Source organism: Trachinotus anak, unplaced genomic scaffold (genome assembly GCF_046630095.1).
Source record: "Trachinotus anak isolate AG129_WGS33_773 ecotype Australia unplaced genomic scaffold, CSIRO_AGI_Tana_v1 ptg000012l, whole genome shotgun sequence".
Classification (NCBI taxonomy): domain Eukaryota; kingdom Metazoa; phylum Chordata; class Actinopteri; order Carangiformes; family Carangidae; genus Trachinotus; species Trachinotus anak.
This window is the reverse complement of record NW_027273863.1, coordinates 16,826,378-16,843,782: the sequence shown is the minus strand read 5'-3', so window position 1 is coordinate 16,843,782 and position 17,405 is coordinate 16,826,378. Positions and strand designations below refer to the sequence as shown.

At 39.6% G+C, this 17,405-nt stretch overlaps 1 protein-coding gene across 2 annotated transcripts in view; it reads left to right on the top strand.

The window, feature by feature from the left end:
* Positions 1-6,728: 6,728 nt before the first annotated feature.
* pth1r (parathyroid hormone 1 receptor) overlaps positions 6,729-17,405 on the top strand; it is a 43,165-nt gene continuing 32,488 nt past the window's right edge. Inside the window, exon 1 of one of the 2 annotated variants that reach the window (XM_071491549.1) lies at positions 6,729-6,943. In XM_071491549.1, the coding sequence (XP_071347650.1) occupies positions 6,875-6,943 (69 nt within the window). In that variant the 5' untranslated portion in view covers positions 6,729-6,874. The remainder of the gene's footprint in view (positions 6,944-17,405) is intronic. The other variant, XM_071491550.1, reaches the window with a different exon arrangement.

Genomic DNA, 17,405 nt, shown 5'->3' with positions numbered 1-17,405 from the left:
AAAATATGAGGACACCTGATGGCCAGAGGTGGACCAAGTACACAGCTCTGCTACTTGAGTCAAAGTATAGATCAAATATTACTCCAGTACAAGTGACAGTTGGTCAGTCAAATTTTTACTTGAGTTAAAGTACTGAAGTACTTGCTTTTCAAAAATACATTTTTTTTATGTCAACACATTTACAGAACCTAACGACTCTGGAACAACCTACTGAATGACTGACTGTAGCACCTGTGGAATAAAGAACTTGTAGAATATGATACAAAAACGATAGAAATGGACATAAAAAACTACTGAATCAACAGAAGCCGCTGATGTTTTCGTATTTAAAGTGTGGTTGTAGTAAAGACAGCAAACATTTAAAATGACAGGAATCTTCCTTTGTTTCTAAAATTGCAATCATGGATGTAAGATAAGGTCTTTGGTGAAGAGACTTGTGCTTCATTTTTATCCAAGGTGGCCATTAGGACACTGACAGGTTCAAACTGAGCTGTTCAGAAATGCAGCAGCACAACATGACTGACAGTGGGGGAGTTTGCTGAGATTGTTTTTTCTCCTGTGATGGACACAGTGAATGGTCTATCACATTTGTCCGAAAAAAAAAAGAAAATTCCTTCCACTGACTAAAAACTGCTTCAAAGTAACAAGTACCTCATAGAAATGTAGTGGAGTCAAAAGCACAATATTTGTCCTTAAAAATAGTGAAGTAAAAGTCATAAGTTTCCTGTGAAAATAATACTCAAGTAAAGTAAAGATACTGGGAAAATATACTTAGGTACAGAAGTCAAGTAAATCTTCTTTGTTACAGATTTTCAAATGCCTTGTGGAAAAAAGAAAAGCGAAAAACCTTAATTACTGATATCTGCGCCATTACAGGTCACAGTACATTGTGTCACACACCTCTTGATGTCATAACAATGTGTTAGTTGTGTTCAGAGGTCAGTAAAAGTCATTGGTTACCTCCCATTCCCCTATCTTTCTGAGTCATGTGTTTGATCAAATCGGCCACATAGACATCAAGGTGGTAGAAAAAGGTTCGTAATCACAAAGGCCTCCACCTCGGCAGTGTGTATGTGTAACCCATGGTCAGGGTGTCAGGGACAAAGATTTGTTCCTTTACTCTATTTCTGGTGTATACCTTTGGGAGACCTGAGCGGACGAGCTGTCAAGACAACAAGTGTTGCCTCAGAGAAGATGAGCTGACCCCAATCCAACTGGAAATAGCTTCCTCTGGAGGATTTCACCAATTGTTCTGAGACAAAGGAAGAGTGTTGTTTGGATTGTATATGACGTTTTCAAGTCACGACTAGAGTAAATGGAAATGATTAAAAATGAAGGAAAGAAGAAGAAGAAGCGATTCCAATTCCGATCCCAAGTGCTTTCTCAGGGCACAGTGGTTTTTCCCATAAACATGACAAAATTCAAGCTTTCACAAGGAAATGAAATATGCAAATGCCTTTGAAAGGGTGATGTGAAGAAGTGAAAATGTGGGTGGGAACATGAAGAACATGTTCGAATGTGGAAGTATAAATAGAAATCGTCACATCTGAAGTCATGGATGCTACATGAAACCATAAGTATGGTACAAAGAGGGTCACATATGAAAACCATCATGTCTCCAAAATATACATGTGCTTTGAATTTATATGCGGGTTTTCGCTGACTTTTGGAGAGTGCCTCACACAGATATAGAGTTTCAGCGTCCCCATTCCTGGATTCTTGTAGATATTTTGGGTACAGTGTATCATTTGATTCTCATCACTGACGGTATGTCAAGCAAAAGTAAGTGTAATGTGTGAATACTGCATAGCTTATCTGATTCTAAAACACTAAAAGGGCTTCCCACTGGTCAATAACATCTGCAGAAAAGCCAATCAGTGGTTCAGGAAGATTCTGAAACCTGCTTTACTGTCTGTGTATACTCGATAGATTTTTTCGCAGTCTCGTCCAGCTCATTTCCTTGACAGTGATCCAATAGATGCTGACATCTGACTCCCATCATTCAACTGATGTAAACGCAAGAAAAGAGGCATCTACAAATAGACTTACTATTGAGTGAAATTCAGGCTAGAATGGCAGCTTGCCAAGATCTTTACAAGAAAATTACACTATCATTTTATATACTCGGCTGCCACAAATGACTGAGTGAATGCACACCTCTTATACCCCTGAAAAGATGGTGACTATTTGTCCTATGTTAATAGGCTCTTATCTGTTTTGTTGCCAGCAACGGATGGCATTTGCCAAGCACAAGGGACACTTACAGCAGGTCGATATTAATCATTCCAGATGGATGTCAGGGATGAGAGGTGGTGTGTTCATGAGGTGAAAAATGAAGATTTCCATAGCTAGGGATAAGTGCCATAACCAGGGATAGTGGCATGGAGATACAGTGACTGGCTTCGAGGTGCAAAGGGTTCTTTTTAGACAGAGAGGAAAAATCTGGCAGATTGGAAATGGAGTGAATATTAAGCATATGTCTTGAACACGGTCTCTCCCTGTTAATCTTTTGCAGCTTACAGTATTTGGAGTTTCCCATTGAGACACAGTAGGGTGCAATCCTCTGCATGGTGGATGAGCAAGTATATAGTCACATGTCTTATTCCTGGCTGTTTGTTTATGACAGCTTTCATATTGTTCATTATCTCTCACCCCAGGAATAACCTATTCACGATGGGACTGAGGCCCGGGCTGATTAAGGTGGAGAATATTGTTACAGTAATACCATGACCTCAGAAAGATACATACATGGCCTTTAAAAAGGGAAGGAAAAAAGAGAAGTGGAAAAAAGAAAATATATTAATATCTTCAGCAGTGTGCTACATAACATGAAGACTGTTAATGCGCAAGCTGGCGAGGCAGGTGCTGTTGTCATACTGGCACTGAATCATTCTTATGCATTTAAGTAAAAAAAAAAAAACAAACAAAAAAAGTGTCTTTATGTTTCCCTTTGTGCTTCTGTCTTGGATTTACTGAGCACAGCAACACAGCGACAGATTGAAACCTGAAAAAAAAAACAAGCGACTCAACATTTTTTAATTTATTTTTTAAGTAGCCTACAATAAAGTGACAGAACGTGTAGTGTAGCTGCATCTTACTGTATCTTACATCAAGACAATTTTACTGAGTAAGTCAACCCATTAAATAAATCACGACTATTAATTAACTTTAATTTAGTTTTAGTTGGTCTCAGACAGACCGCAGCTCTTTTGGAAAATGATTTAGCCAAAAATACTCATGACCTATTTTCAAAGATTTATGTCTTCAGTAGTGGACTGGGCCAAAGTATTAAAGATGGTAAGGAAGTAAGATGTCACTGGGAGACAAACTAACACAGTGTTGGTTCTGGTCTATTTGTGGGATTAGTTAACAGTAAGAAAAACAAAGATCCTTGAGGAGACGCGGTCCATCTGCTGCGGCTTGTTAATATTGTTCCATAAAAAAGAATAACGAATAAACATTAAGGGAGCTATCTGTATGTTTTGCTATTGCTACATAGCTAGCACTAGCATTAACAGCTGTTTACTTAACACTCCCTCAGCCAACATTGCGTTCACAAGACAAGTAGTTATAATACGCCCTCTGAGCAGAGCCACTTGACTCAGTATCAGAAAGTGATGAGACGTGCTGACCAGGGTGTAGCTAGCTGGACGGCAGGCTAACCTCAGTCGAAGGAAAGAAGTGGTAAATACAGAACCAAAACAAGATGTTTGCTGTCAGCCGCTGGAGACAGAATCAGGTTTGTCAGTGCTAATGTTAAACTTAACAAATAGCTCCTTTAATGCTTAGACTGTGTTTTACAGCTTCATCATGCATTGTGTTTGTATTCTTTATGAATACAGTGAACACAGGCGATGGTATAACTCATTCACTCATCATGGTAATTCATTCATATGAAAATAACAATAAAACCTGTTGTTTTGTGTATAAAAATGTGTCACTTTTGATCATGTTATAGTCATATCTTTCCAGCTGTGCATCCTCAACTATGGCTGCACATGTAATGAATTTAGAGTTCAAATTTAATATTGTCATATCGCATGATCGTTACTGTCAGCAACATGAGATTCCACATGAGCATAAATAACACTGTAGAAGAGTCACTTTTGTATCTACCCCCCCCCCCCCCCCATATGGCAGGGAATGACTGATGCTGAAACATTATTCTCTCCGTTGGATAATGCATGTGTTGTCTCACTGCACAACAGCAGCCCATCATTATGTGTCAGCAGTGAAAGCTTTTACACTAAAGCTATTTTCTGTGACTCTTTGCTGCTCAGTGTGCGCAGTATTTCAAACAGTAGAGTCCTAGAGGTGATTACCGAATTACACAATTATTCTGCTATCATAGCTGATGGCCCTGCGTGGTTCGATAGCTGGAACTTATTGCCACAGATAAGAGCTTGTTCACTATTGAGACCAAACATGAAAAAACACGTATTGTCCTCTTGGCTGTTAGAGTGTAATAGCTGCTAGAATGAGCGGCACTGGTTATGCACATTGCTATTTCAGAGATAGTATTCTATTGTCAATGATTTCCACCAAGTCAGTGTGTTCATAACCTTCAGAATTTATTAAAAACGTGTTTCTGTGTCCTCTTTAGAGAAAAGACAGTTTCATACATCTTCGCCATCTTCACACTTGAGTGGGTCTAAAGAGGACATCAGACTGACTGCTGGCCTCAGAGCAGCTTCAAAATCAGAGAGGGCACTTTTTAAATGGGAACATCAGTACTACCTGTTTTATACAACAAAAAGGAAGAATTATAGGTTTTATCATCCTTATATTTTCTGTAAACATGATTTTGAATTAATAACTTACTGTAAAACATTCTTAAATACAATGGATATTCATATGCTCTCTCCCTTTTTTTTAAGCAGCACTATGACTCCCAAATAAGCGTGTACATGCATGCACAGGCACAGTTAGACTTAACTGACCTATGAAACAAAAAATAGCATCACAGTGTAGAAAAGGACATGGAAACATCTTAGCAAACAAAATGAATATATATTTGTCCATTAGATGTGTTATATTTCCTTATTTGGTGTAATGGCTATATTACACCATATATGGCTTTTTATCATTTTTGGTCAATACTCCTGTGCGTATTGGATTTAATGAGATCAGAGGAAAGTTGAAGATGTGTGGTTGATTTTGTAATCATTATCGTCACATAGGACTTAACAGATCAAACATATCCCTATAGAATAACACGTCTTCTTCTTGCTGCTGAGGGACAGTCGAAACATTCAGCACCGCACGAAGACCTGTCCGCTGTTTCATTTCCAAACGCAGCGACGAGTTTAAAAGCTGTCAAGAGACATGTGCGGATGCTTCCCGCGCCTCACTGCAGATGACAGAAAAGCAGCAGATGGCACCCGGGATCCTGTGCCTCATGTCTCGGTAATCTAATCCTACTAGATGCAACTTTTGAGAAACTGCAGGGGGAAAAAAGCGGTTTGGCAAAGGCCCCGCGATCTGTTCAATGTGGAGTTTGTTTGAGGGGTGAGAAAATATGTCATTTCGGAGTCGTGGTTTATTCCAACGTAAGAGGGTGCGCACCAATGAGAGGCGTTTACGCTCCACCCTACCTGCCTCCTTTCCGCCCCCCCCCCCCCCCCCCCCCCCCCCCCCGCCCCCCTCCCCTTTTCCATCCACATACTCACTAGTGAACACGACCTGCCGCCTGCCACATCTGGAGACGCTTCCCAACACGAGAAACTTCAACTTTTGCTTTTGCTCTGTGCAGAAAGACTCAGGCGTTTGCGAGTGATCAGTCCGTCAGGGCGACTTTGGCTCTCTCCTGTTAGTAAGTAGAGATTCTTGAAGCCAAGTTGGCGTTTTCTCCCTGCTCTAAGCTTTTTTTTTTTTTTTTTTTTTTTTTTTTTTTTTTTTTTTTTTTTACATCACCATTTGGAAAACAAGAGCCCGATTGGGGCTGTTTCATACATTCAGTTGCTGTGTAACTGCCACGCTAGATTGTGTTTATAGTTCAACAGGATATTTCAGGAAATAACAGATTTCCATGTTGTGTTGTCATGAATGAGCAAGAGAGAAGCGTAACCAAAGGAAAGTGAAGTGCAGCGGCGCGTTGATGAGTTCACACAAGCCAAGTAGACAAATCTATTAAAAGTTGTTTTTCTTTTTCTTTTTTTTTTTTTTTTTATCTCACGCTCTGCTCTGTGGCAAGATTGTTATTTACCGCTCAACGCTAAAAGTGAGATCCTGCTGGTTCACTGACGCCTGCACGATTCTAGATGACTGCGTTGATGGTGACATGAGTCAGACGGAATCAAATTGTGAAATTCAACAGCGACTGGTGATGGAGTGACACATTTCGGTCTCTCTCTCTTTTTTTTTTTTTTTTTTTTTTTTTTTAATGCCCAACACTGATCTAACATTTTGGAAGAGAGGACTGGAATAAGCCATAAGGCGCACAGCTCCATACTGAAGTGTTTAAGTTTTAGTCTGAGGGGAAATTTAAAAGACCTAAAAATACAGCGTTGGTTTCTTCCCTACAAAGAATCATTTGAACTTCCCACCGCAGAGCGAGAGCGACATAAATAGTTCTGACATGTGGATGTAATTTCAGAAGAGGAAAAAAGACAGATGCAGAGAAATACAGAGAGCGGGCTGAGCCTGAGCGTATAGTAGATTATAGGAAATTAAATCGAGGGCAGAGTGGAGGCGATTACAGAGTTATGATTTCACGAGCTGCCATAAGCATCGAGAGGCCAGATGGAGTAAGAAAAAACACAACTCTCTCCACTTTGAAGAGAGTTAAGTAGATCAAATCATTTCATCTGAGCATCATCAGCGTCTGTTCGAGCCCTGCAAGGACTCCTGGAGGTAGAGTTGCCTCAGGTCAGGGATGGGATCCGCTCTGCTGCTCCACAATCTGGACTTTCTTCTCATCTCACTACTCAGCAGTTTATGCCTGGTAAGTCATTTTTATATATTTTATCTTTATAAGCAATCATGTATTTATTTATTTTTTATTTTTTTACAGTGACCAAAATGTTATTTTGATGTTGCACTGTAGAGGTCCACAGATAAGATCATTATAGAGAGCAGACAGAGGAGCAGCTGTTGTTGCAGCAGTTTACACGTGACTGTTGTGGCATAAATAATGAATTTCTATTCAGCCAAAAACTTTATAATGACAATATCTGCAAATGCTCTCTATCAGGGTTTCATTACACATTATCTGCCCATTGGAACTCGTGCAAGTTATGATTAAGGTACAGTCTGCTCTAAAGATCAGTGGGTTGGTTGAAGGTGTGAAAAATCAAATCTGAAAAGATGAGAAGAGAAGAAGCTGCATTGACAAGAGGTGGTATGTCTCCATTTGTAAGAGACATGGTTGTGTACTGACACACATATTGACAGTTTCATAACTGGACTGCAGAGGTTGAAAAGACTCCAGACAACAAGCTGCTGTTATTAGCGATTACACTCTTGTTCCAATAAATGCATCTTCCCACAGTTACAACACAATAACGAGTGTTTGTGGAAAGCAGCGGCTGGTAACCTAGTTCCTGTAATAGGCAGCACATTGTGTTTACTATGGATTGTTTCGTAGTTTTGTGTAGCTCTCACCCATCTGAACTAAAGCACGTCTTGCAGCCACAATGGGAGTAAATGTTTCATTCATAACTCCAGCAGCACCTGAACAGTTCCACCTCTGCAATTCATAGCTGTAATGATTTACTTTTGCCCGACTTTGTGATTTATAATTGCGCCCTCAAATATTGCTATAGCTTCATCCAGAAGGCCTGCTGCACACACACACACACACACACACACACACACATACACACACACAAACACATGAAACACACACACACACACACTGTGCAAGCAGAGCAGCACACCAAGTTGGTTCTGTGTGTTTTGGCTGAGGCTGTTCTGCATTCAACAGGCAGTTCGCCCAGGCTCTGAGGTACAGTGCATTTTCCCAGTGATGTGGTCCATCACTGTACCGCAGTGGACCTCTAGGCTCATTGGTTTAGATGGCAGAGGAAAACAATTATAACATAGCTGTGTATTTATAGCTGATTCAACATTCAGTCGTTAAAAGGCTCTGTCTGTGAATGGTGTTTACCCGTTTTTAAGTTTGGTGTTTGCTTAGTCTTCCTCTCCACAAAAAAGTCATTTTTTTTTTTTTCCAAACTGTGACCAAACGGGACGTTGATTTCACTGAAGGCCACAGCTAAGAGTAGAAAGTCTGTGTCTCTGTTTAAAGAAAGAATACACAGCTTTTTAAAATTGAGATACACAGTTGTCAAACTACAGGGTTGTGCCAGCATGTACAGCAAGTGATGATATCCTGGTATAAATACGATTATTCACCGGTACATCACTATGAACTGGTTTGGTCTGTGTATAATCCAGCATTTTTATCTGAAAGAGAAAGAGAAAGAGAAAGTGGCAGATACGAGAACTAGACCAGGAATCTCTCCATTGTGTTGTAGTCCTCAGCAGGCATGCTGCAATGACAGCTCACAGACAAAGCGCTACCTCATAGAGCCTTTGTTCAGTGTGACTGGCTGCCTCACTTACTCAGTTATTACATTTATTAAGCGGAAGCACTGCTTTCAGGAACCTCAGCGAGCTTTTAATTTCTACCTCATGACAGTGCTTTCCTCCGTGATGACTTGCATGTGTCTGGATCTTCACTGGAAGCTGTAGAGCTGTATCTGTATCCGTCCTGCCGTGGCCAAACATTATGTCAGATCTAGACAAAACACAACTGTGAGTCCGACTGTCATGTTTTATTGTACATATGGAAGTTTTGACTAGTTTGACTAGATGTGGAAAATATCTGTTGTTGACGACTATAGCCCAGAACCTTTTTTTTTTTTTTTTTTTAGCAGAGAAACGGTAGCTTGGCTCTTCAATGTGGCAGAAATTCTTAGATTTCACACATAATATTATGCTAAACTGAAGTGACTGATACAGACGTGTTAAAATGCCCATAAATGAAAGACGTGTATGTATTTTTCTCAGCAGAGAACCACTCATTTGATGTTCTCGGGCTGGATAGATCAATTTGAAACCACAGGATCACAATTGTAGTTTACAGTTTCATCAAAACGCATGTAACTGGAGAAAAATGTGCCCTAAAGTGCACACAAACCATAGGTTTTCATGATAAATCACTGCCTCCCTTTTGCCCCTGGTTTATCATTTAAAAGCCTCTGTAGTTAATGGCCCTAAGAAGCACACACTGCATGCCCCTCGGAATAACCTTTCAGAGTAGCTTTATCCATCTCTGCCAAATTATTCTCACTGGATCCTCACAACACAGATTAGTGTGCGGAATAATCTCATCTCAATCTGTCTCTGGTAATTAGGGGCAGGAGATAACTTCTCTCTAATTCGCATGAACTGCTGGTGCATTTGTGAAATAGGCTTTAATACTGAAATTCATTTTTGCCTGTCCCTTTAACAGATCCCCAACATGACTTATGGTAATTTCTCTCCACTTTCATCTGAGCTCGTGAGGGTGTGTGTGTGTGTGTGTGTGTGTGTCAGAATGAGCACGATATTAAGCATCTCTTTAAATGTTCTCCACAAATTTGCTTTTCAATGAGTAATTTAAACAAAGTTGCAGAGACACAGTCTGTCTGATTGCATGTTTTAATTATACTTAGTCTGCAGCTTCATGCAGAGAGATATTTAGCAAACTTTCTTTTAAGCAGAGATGATGCTGCTGGCCCTGCTGTGTAAGGCTGTGTGATACTTCATTCTGGTCACTATTATTATAACTGTCTCTCATTCTAGACATATTGTGAAAAAAATCTCATAATTTAATACATTATATAGACCCAAACACTAAAAGACATCATTTTGTTTTCACAAAACACACACACACACAAAAAAAAATCATCTGACTCAATGTCAATTAAACGTTTAATGCTTTTATTTCGAATGTAATGTGAAATTCTAAAATTAGTGTTTCGATAATCTAGCTATAATTATTGCAATATTAATGTTCTCCACATTGCCCACCCCCAAATGGAGTGTCTCTTTATCTTTCACGCACAAAAACAATTTCTGATTAACATATGACACTCATTAATTTCCATATGAAAACCAAATGACACCTCTTCATCAAATTACAGGTGACATGAAAGGAAGATGCTCATTATAATGGCCTCTTGTTGTTAGATATGTCACCTCTGACCAGTGGAACTGGCCCATTTGTATAAACAGGATCTCTCTCTCTCTCTCTCTCTCTCTCCCAAATATTAGCCCATGTAATTAAGACAACTGTTTTTCCTCATGCAAGGTTTGTGAAGGAGATTTGCTTATCTCATGTGAAGTTGTGACTGTGATATCATACTTAAATAAACCGACAAATAATCTGTCATCAGTTTGAAAAGAACATCCGTGTGACACCAGGTATTTTTGACCACATGCTTTTGGTGTTCTCATTCGTTACATTATGACATGCTACGGCAAAGTGCTGCCTACAGCACACGTAACCATTATTTCATGCTGTATTTACTCAGGGAGTTCAAACAGTGTGGACATGGCCTTGATCTTTATTCCCTTTCTTATCAGTCCCCATTAAGACACTGAGGGACAACAAAGCCCTGCCAGGACCAATTTGCTCCTCTCAGTGTGGATTTCTGTCCACTGTGTGTCATTTCTTATCTCCCTCATTAAAGAAGATCCCCACACCAATGGTTTGCTTATATACATACTGTTTCATCAGCTAGTTTATGGTATTGTCTTCTGTATTCCAAAGATTATTTTATGAAGAGCGCAGGTTTGTGTGTGTGTGTGTGTGTGTGTGTGTGTGCGTGTGAGATGTAAGGCCAGGATTCATATTGTGACCTTTACTGCTACCAAGAGGGAGAAGAGAAGCAGTAGGAGGTGTGTCAGCAATGATTAAGTGGCAAAGTGCAATTTGGCGTCAAGAATAACCACAGTTTGTTGCCAACCTTCAGACTGAAAAAAAAAAAAGAGAAAAAGCAAAAGTACATGATTCACATTTTGTTATCTGCTATTTGTTTGTTTTTTTTCCCCCCAGACAATGAACAGTAAAGGCTTCTTTTTAAGTGCTCCTTTAGTAGTGTGCTTTTATGTTTGGTTCATCCCATCTCCACAGGGATTTGTGAGCAAGCCTTTAGAGTATTGATATTGCCCATTGTTGCACTGCTCACAAAACAGGCCCTCCCCCCACCCCCACAACCTCCCTTCTTAACACAATAATTTTCTTGCTTTATCCAGTTAGTTCAACCTCAGCAGCTGAGGATATGTGGAGCTAATTGTTCCTTAGCTTGAGCAAATGGGAGCTCTTGCATGGTGAGAAGCTGCAGACCAAGCCAAGGGAGGCCTGGCCATTTGGCGTTGTTAATCCACCAAAATCAACACCTGAAAAAACAAACAGACTAAATGCTCGTTCAGAAGCAAGCATGTGGGCTCACAATCAACATTGTTTGTAAGACAATACTGTGATATAGCATTTAAAAGCTATTAATGTTGTATTTGGGGAGGTTATATATGTCCAGATGATATGAATTCATAATAAACTAGATTTTTAGTGGCTTTCGTGTTCCTATGGTATTATTATGTAGATTCTTGTAATCTGCTGCTCCTCATTGTTTCAACTGCAACGCCCACCTATTGCCCAACATGCATTTGGTTTGAGTTGTCGGATCTCCCACTGTCTTTCCAAAGTGCAGGGCCCTGACAGTGATGATACATAATAACATCTGGTTGTTTGGAAAAATTTTAATAATGCTTATTGTGTATGCTTCAACTTCCAAATGTCTCATAGTTATTACTCTGGCTGAATAAAATGAAAGTTTAATTAAATAAGTTGAATAAAACTGTGGGACTGAAGAGGAAGCTAGACATCAGAACATGTTAGTGTCACCAACCAATATCATCATAGTATTTTCCATATTGTGAAATGGCTCTCCAGGATAAGAGCAACAACCAAATGTGTTATCTCCTCCAAGCCAATTTAATGTAAGACGAAGTGTAGCCTATTCATTTGTGGAGGCTCTCCATCCACCCCACAAATATGGTAGAAGCTGTTATGTTGGATCCACTTCAGACTGTTCTCTCCATCTCTGTTCTCTCCAGAATTGCTGTTGTGCAGAGGACAACAACATTTGAAGTGAAGATAAAGAGGCAGTTGTGTTCCCATTCCCTAGTGATCTTTTATTGTATCTCTTCAAGTTTCCCTCTTTTTTGCAACCATGCAACAAGTGTGTGCCCTTTTCTATGAAATCACTAAACATCATTTACCATACTCTCTGTGCCCACACCTTTCTGCCATGTGAAGTGCTGTAATTGACCAGTTTGCTATGGTCACTAAGCCTGCCTCTCTACTTTTACTTCAGTTAGTGTTTTCATACAGAGTGTTTGTTTTGAAAATACAGACAACTGTGAAATTACAACAATTACAATTACAACTGTGGTTAATATTTTTGGCACACTGGTAATATTAACAATATGCTGAATTAGCTACTAGCATTTCCTGTTTGCAATGGACCTATGCATGTGCAGACAACTACCACTGAATTGCTTTTACACCAAAGAAAACTTAAATATGTGGTGGTTCTCAGGCAAGTTCCTCTAACCAGATTTATTGTAATTATTTATGTATTGTAATGTATAGTAAAGATAATGATATCCTTAAAAAAATGTTTGTCTCATTGAATCTAAAAATATGGACCAAAACGGGCCTCGCTCAGTATCCTTGCAACAGCGAACTGGAATGCTAATGCCCGTTTGGACAGGTGTTAGCACAAACAATGGGTTCATATTATTGCACTGCTGAACAGGATAAGAGGATTGTATGATGTCACTCCTGCTGGCTTCAAACAGGTCTCAGTGTGTAGAACACAGAAAAAGTCACACACAGATTGCTCTGGGCAAATAGTTTTTTAGGATTTATAGGATTTTATGACTGGTTCATAGCAGGTTGGTGTAAAGAAGGTTAGATACTGGAAACATCAACCAAACTCTTCAGATCACATCCCCCATTAAAATGCTGCCATTGATTACTCATGCTGCTCATAGATAAATGTGTTTGAAAAGCACTAAACAAGGCATTAAGAAATTATTTGTTTCACTAGGAACACATGGAGAATCACCCTGAAACTTCACCTAACATTTTTCATGGCCTCAGGCTAGATGTGTGTTAACAGGTGTATGAGCGGACAATGGGTCAGTAAAACGTTTAAAGATGTGTTTTGAAGTACAGCTTTGGATGGTGCTTTAACCACGGGACATGTGAGGCTCTGTGGAGATGCTCCACTGACACTGCACTGACTTCACAAATGAAATGACACATCGCTGAGTCACCTTGACACACCAAAATGAACATGTTTACACTCTCATCTTTGAGAGTATCCCGTAATTGTGAGTGATGGACTGTGAGGAAATGGAAATCAGCAGGAGCTAAAGGATTTGGGAGGGTGGTGTATTGTTGTGCACAGAAGGTATTTATACCCACCTTGGTTAAGATGTAATTTCTCCATCCGAATGTGATTATGTGCTGGCAGATTTGGGATGTCCTGTTTTGAAATTTTGCTTTACAGCACGTGATGTGGATTTAAACAGGGTGGAGGTGTAAACTCTGCTGTATCAGCTGCTGTACAGGGCTTGTCGCTGCACATTGTGAGTCACTTGCTGTCGTCACTGGTCAGTTAACATGTTTGCCTGAATTTTCCTGGGATCAACATGGGATTCAGCTCACAGAGGCAACTTGTAGTGGGAAAATACCCTTCACACACACATCATTATGCTCAGTATTTCACTGCAGAGCTTTTACAGTAGCTGAGAGGATTCCTGAGATAAGTGCAGAACAATTTGATTTCTTGAACTTTCTCATACATCCTCATGCCATGGCTATCTTTTTTTTTTTTTGTATTGATTGACACATTGCTCAACTGCTTTTTAGAGGCCCTGTGAGTCAGACTCATAATGTGCCTGTTAATAGGAGAGTCTTCAGTTTCGCCAGCATGGTAAGGTTATACCATGGCTGTGTTTGACTCAGGAAAGGGCTTGTTTTCTTGACTTACTATGACCCCTGCTTTTTTTTTTTCTTAACTTCTCCACTTGAAGAATGCTAGAGTATGTGTAACTCAATGCCACTTTTACACCTCACTGAAGAACTTACACTTCTCACTGATATTTTAATGATGTGCCTCTGCCCCATGAGCTTTAATATTCACGAAGATCTGCGCACTCTATGCAGCTGAGTTGTTGGCAACGTAAGCTTTTTCCCCTTTTTTTTTTTTTTTTTGAATGCCTTTATTTGTTTTTAACCTTGACAACTTAATGATGCATTTAAATCAGCTTGTTTGGATGCAGTCATCCTGTGAATTATGCATCTTCAGAAGCTAATGAGTAGCAGCTTGAAAGTGACATCAGTGAAGGCTAAGGTGGAAGTATTTCACCCTGCAAAAGATGCTTTCATAAACTACATCTGACAGTTTCTCTCCCAAACCTCTCACTGTTTCTTTTTTCTTCTTCTCATTGTCGACATGTCATGGATGAGAGCTTTTTTCTTTTTTTTTTTTTTTTTTTTTGCCTGTTGCCAAATTTCAGCTCAATACCCGAGACATGATGTATGTGATGATGTTTATCTCAGAGAAGTTAAATGGTATACTGTGTTAAAGATTTGACACATTTTAGAGTGATAGATTGCCTGTCAGTCTTTGATAAGGTGATCTGGCTCCTTCTACTCACTGAGTGTAGAGAATATCTAAAATTGGCATTGTTGTCACTCAGGTGTTGCACTGAGAAATTCTTGGAGAGAAGGAAAACCGGTGTAACTCAACAATTCAAATAATCAGGGACTCACTGATTGATTGCCAGTGCCGCGATGTGTTTGTGTCCTTTGTGGTCCTTTTTCATCAGTTACCTGCTGTATCAATATTGTGGTGCAGACTTCCTTGCGGGCAATATGACTGGAATCCCAGAGTGCCTCAGTTGAGTTGACATGTGAAAATTCTCAGCTATGTAGACGCTTTTGCCATCAAGTAGTGGTTCTGCTCAGCCCTACCCCCACTGTTGGTGAAGGGATTGAGTTTCAATCATACAAAAGCTCTCAGACTCATTCTACTTTCCTAAATGTAACAAGAATTGAGTTTGTAGACAGCTCAGAGTCAAGTCCTTAAATGATCGAGGGCAGGAAGAGTAGGATTTCACACATCTGATCCAGTTGTGATTTGGAAGCAGCTCAAATTTTGGGGCAGGGATACTCCCCTGGCACATGGCTTATGGCTGAGAGGAGGCTGGATTTCTTAAAAGGACCTTTATTAGTTTCATTGCAAAACGCAGGGGCTTATGGGTTTTTAAGTATGCAGTTCACAGCTCCAGACTTTCCAGCAATAAGTAAGAAATCCCCACACTGCAGGACATGGGAATTCTCAGCTGATTTCTAAATTCAGATAACAGTTCAAGGTTGGGAGACCTTTGCTACATTAGCTCCATGGCATTAAACACAAGAGCACAAACTCTGAAAGTGGTTGCAAAGTTACAGTAAGTTATAGCTGAACTCACAGCAGATCTTAAGTTAAAGTGCTCTATATGAAAACGCTTGTATCATCCTGGAGGGATTTAATTAATGTTTGGGGCTGACATTTACAAGTGTAATGTTAATTGTTTGTTGAAGGTCAGTTAGATGAGATTAATTCCAAGTGTAATTGTTGAATTTTTTGCATGAGCTCTCGCTCCAACATTAGAAGACATTGGCCATTGGTCAAAGTTCACTGTCTCTCATTGGTTGACTGGTGACATGGTTGCTTGGACTGACTCCAACCAACCCTGTGGCCCTATACGTTCAGTGGACGGTATGTAATGAATGAATAAATCAGTGATTTAACAAACAAATTAAAATAACTAAATATATAAATACATTTTGGTTAATTAAATTTGAGCAGTCCTTCTAATTATAATTTGTTGCAGGTTTATTTTGGGAGTTGAGTTGTACGAAGCTCATGATTTTTTCAATTAAAATCAGGTATTTAACATTTGACATACAACAAAAGCATGCTAGCAAATTAGTGCATTGTACCGATCATGCAGTGCATGGCGTTGGTCCCTCAATCATATAAATGTGCAATGAACAATGTTTATAAAGTAGCACATAGATTTTCCTGCTGTAGCAAGCTGTCTTTTAACCTGGCAGCGTGTTGTTAATGAGTTTCATAATTTATCAAACTTAACATGTGACTCTTGAGATGAAATGTCCCTTTGAGGTTGTGGCTTATTTCTCCAGTGATTTTTATTGGTGATGTAATGTGGTGCGGTTGTTTTTGGAAATAGCAGAGCTCTGTGTGGAATAAGCTTATTTGATGCGTTATTATCGATGAGGTTTTTTTCAAGGATAATGAGCATCATTAAGACTGCATTAAAGACCTGTAAAAGCCAGTCAGGAATCTGCATTCACCATACACTACAATACATACTGGACTGACATCAGCTGGGAAGACTTCTCTTATTATTTAAAGGTTGTGGTGTGATACCATGTTTTGTGCAAACTGTCAGCACATCGTATCCCTTTTATGCACAGCCACAAAGACACACTCAGTAAACAGTAAACACCTCCGTATCCCAGACAGTATGTGCAAACTATCATAATAAAAACATAAATCTTTCCCACCTACAGAATTACATGTGATGCTTACATAACATATACAATGAATATATGAGTATGTCAGTATGCATGCACTCAAAGGGGAATGTCAACCATGCTTCACATCAAAGTCTGGTTAGTGCTACTGCATATATAAAAAAAAGTTTGAATAGGGCTGCATCATATCTGATAACTTTCCTTAAGTGATGTCCCATGAGTCAGTGTTGGTTAGGGCTAAAGACTATAAGTCATGTTCAAAAAAAATATAAGTGTGGGGGTGTAGAGGTAGGAAGAGGTGAGATTTCAAGACTTCTGTATGGGGTGAGTTTTAAAGTTTTTATGCGTTCGGTACAGGGACAGGAGGAAAGAAGAGGCAAATGGTTGAACCAGGAGCTCAGGGCATTCACACCCATGTGGTATGAACTAGTGCTAACTCCTCGGCTATCACGTCATCCCGGACTTGCTCCTCATCATTACTTGAAGCTATATTAGTTGCTACTAGAATAACAGACCTGAATTTCTTATCAAACTGTGGTGCTTTGTGGGTAATGTGGGCACCATGTTTCAACAAGGAAGAAGAATGCAAAAGACGACATCGCTGGTTGTGCTGCGTCAGTTTTGATTATTTTCATTTCTGTCTGTCTGACAGCGTTAGATGAGTGCACTCTTCCTGCATGGGTTTCAGGTTAATGTATATGACAAGGCAGAAGTTGTGCTGTGTGGGGTTCATTTGAAAGGGATTACTTACAAATATGCAAATGTGGGAAAGCTCAGAAATCCTGGTCCCATGATC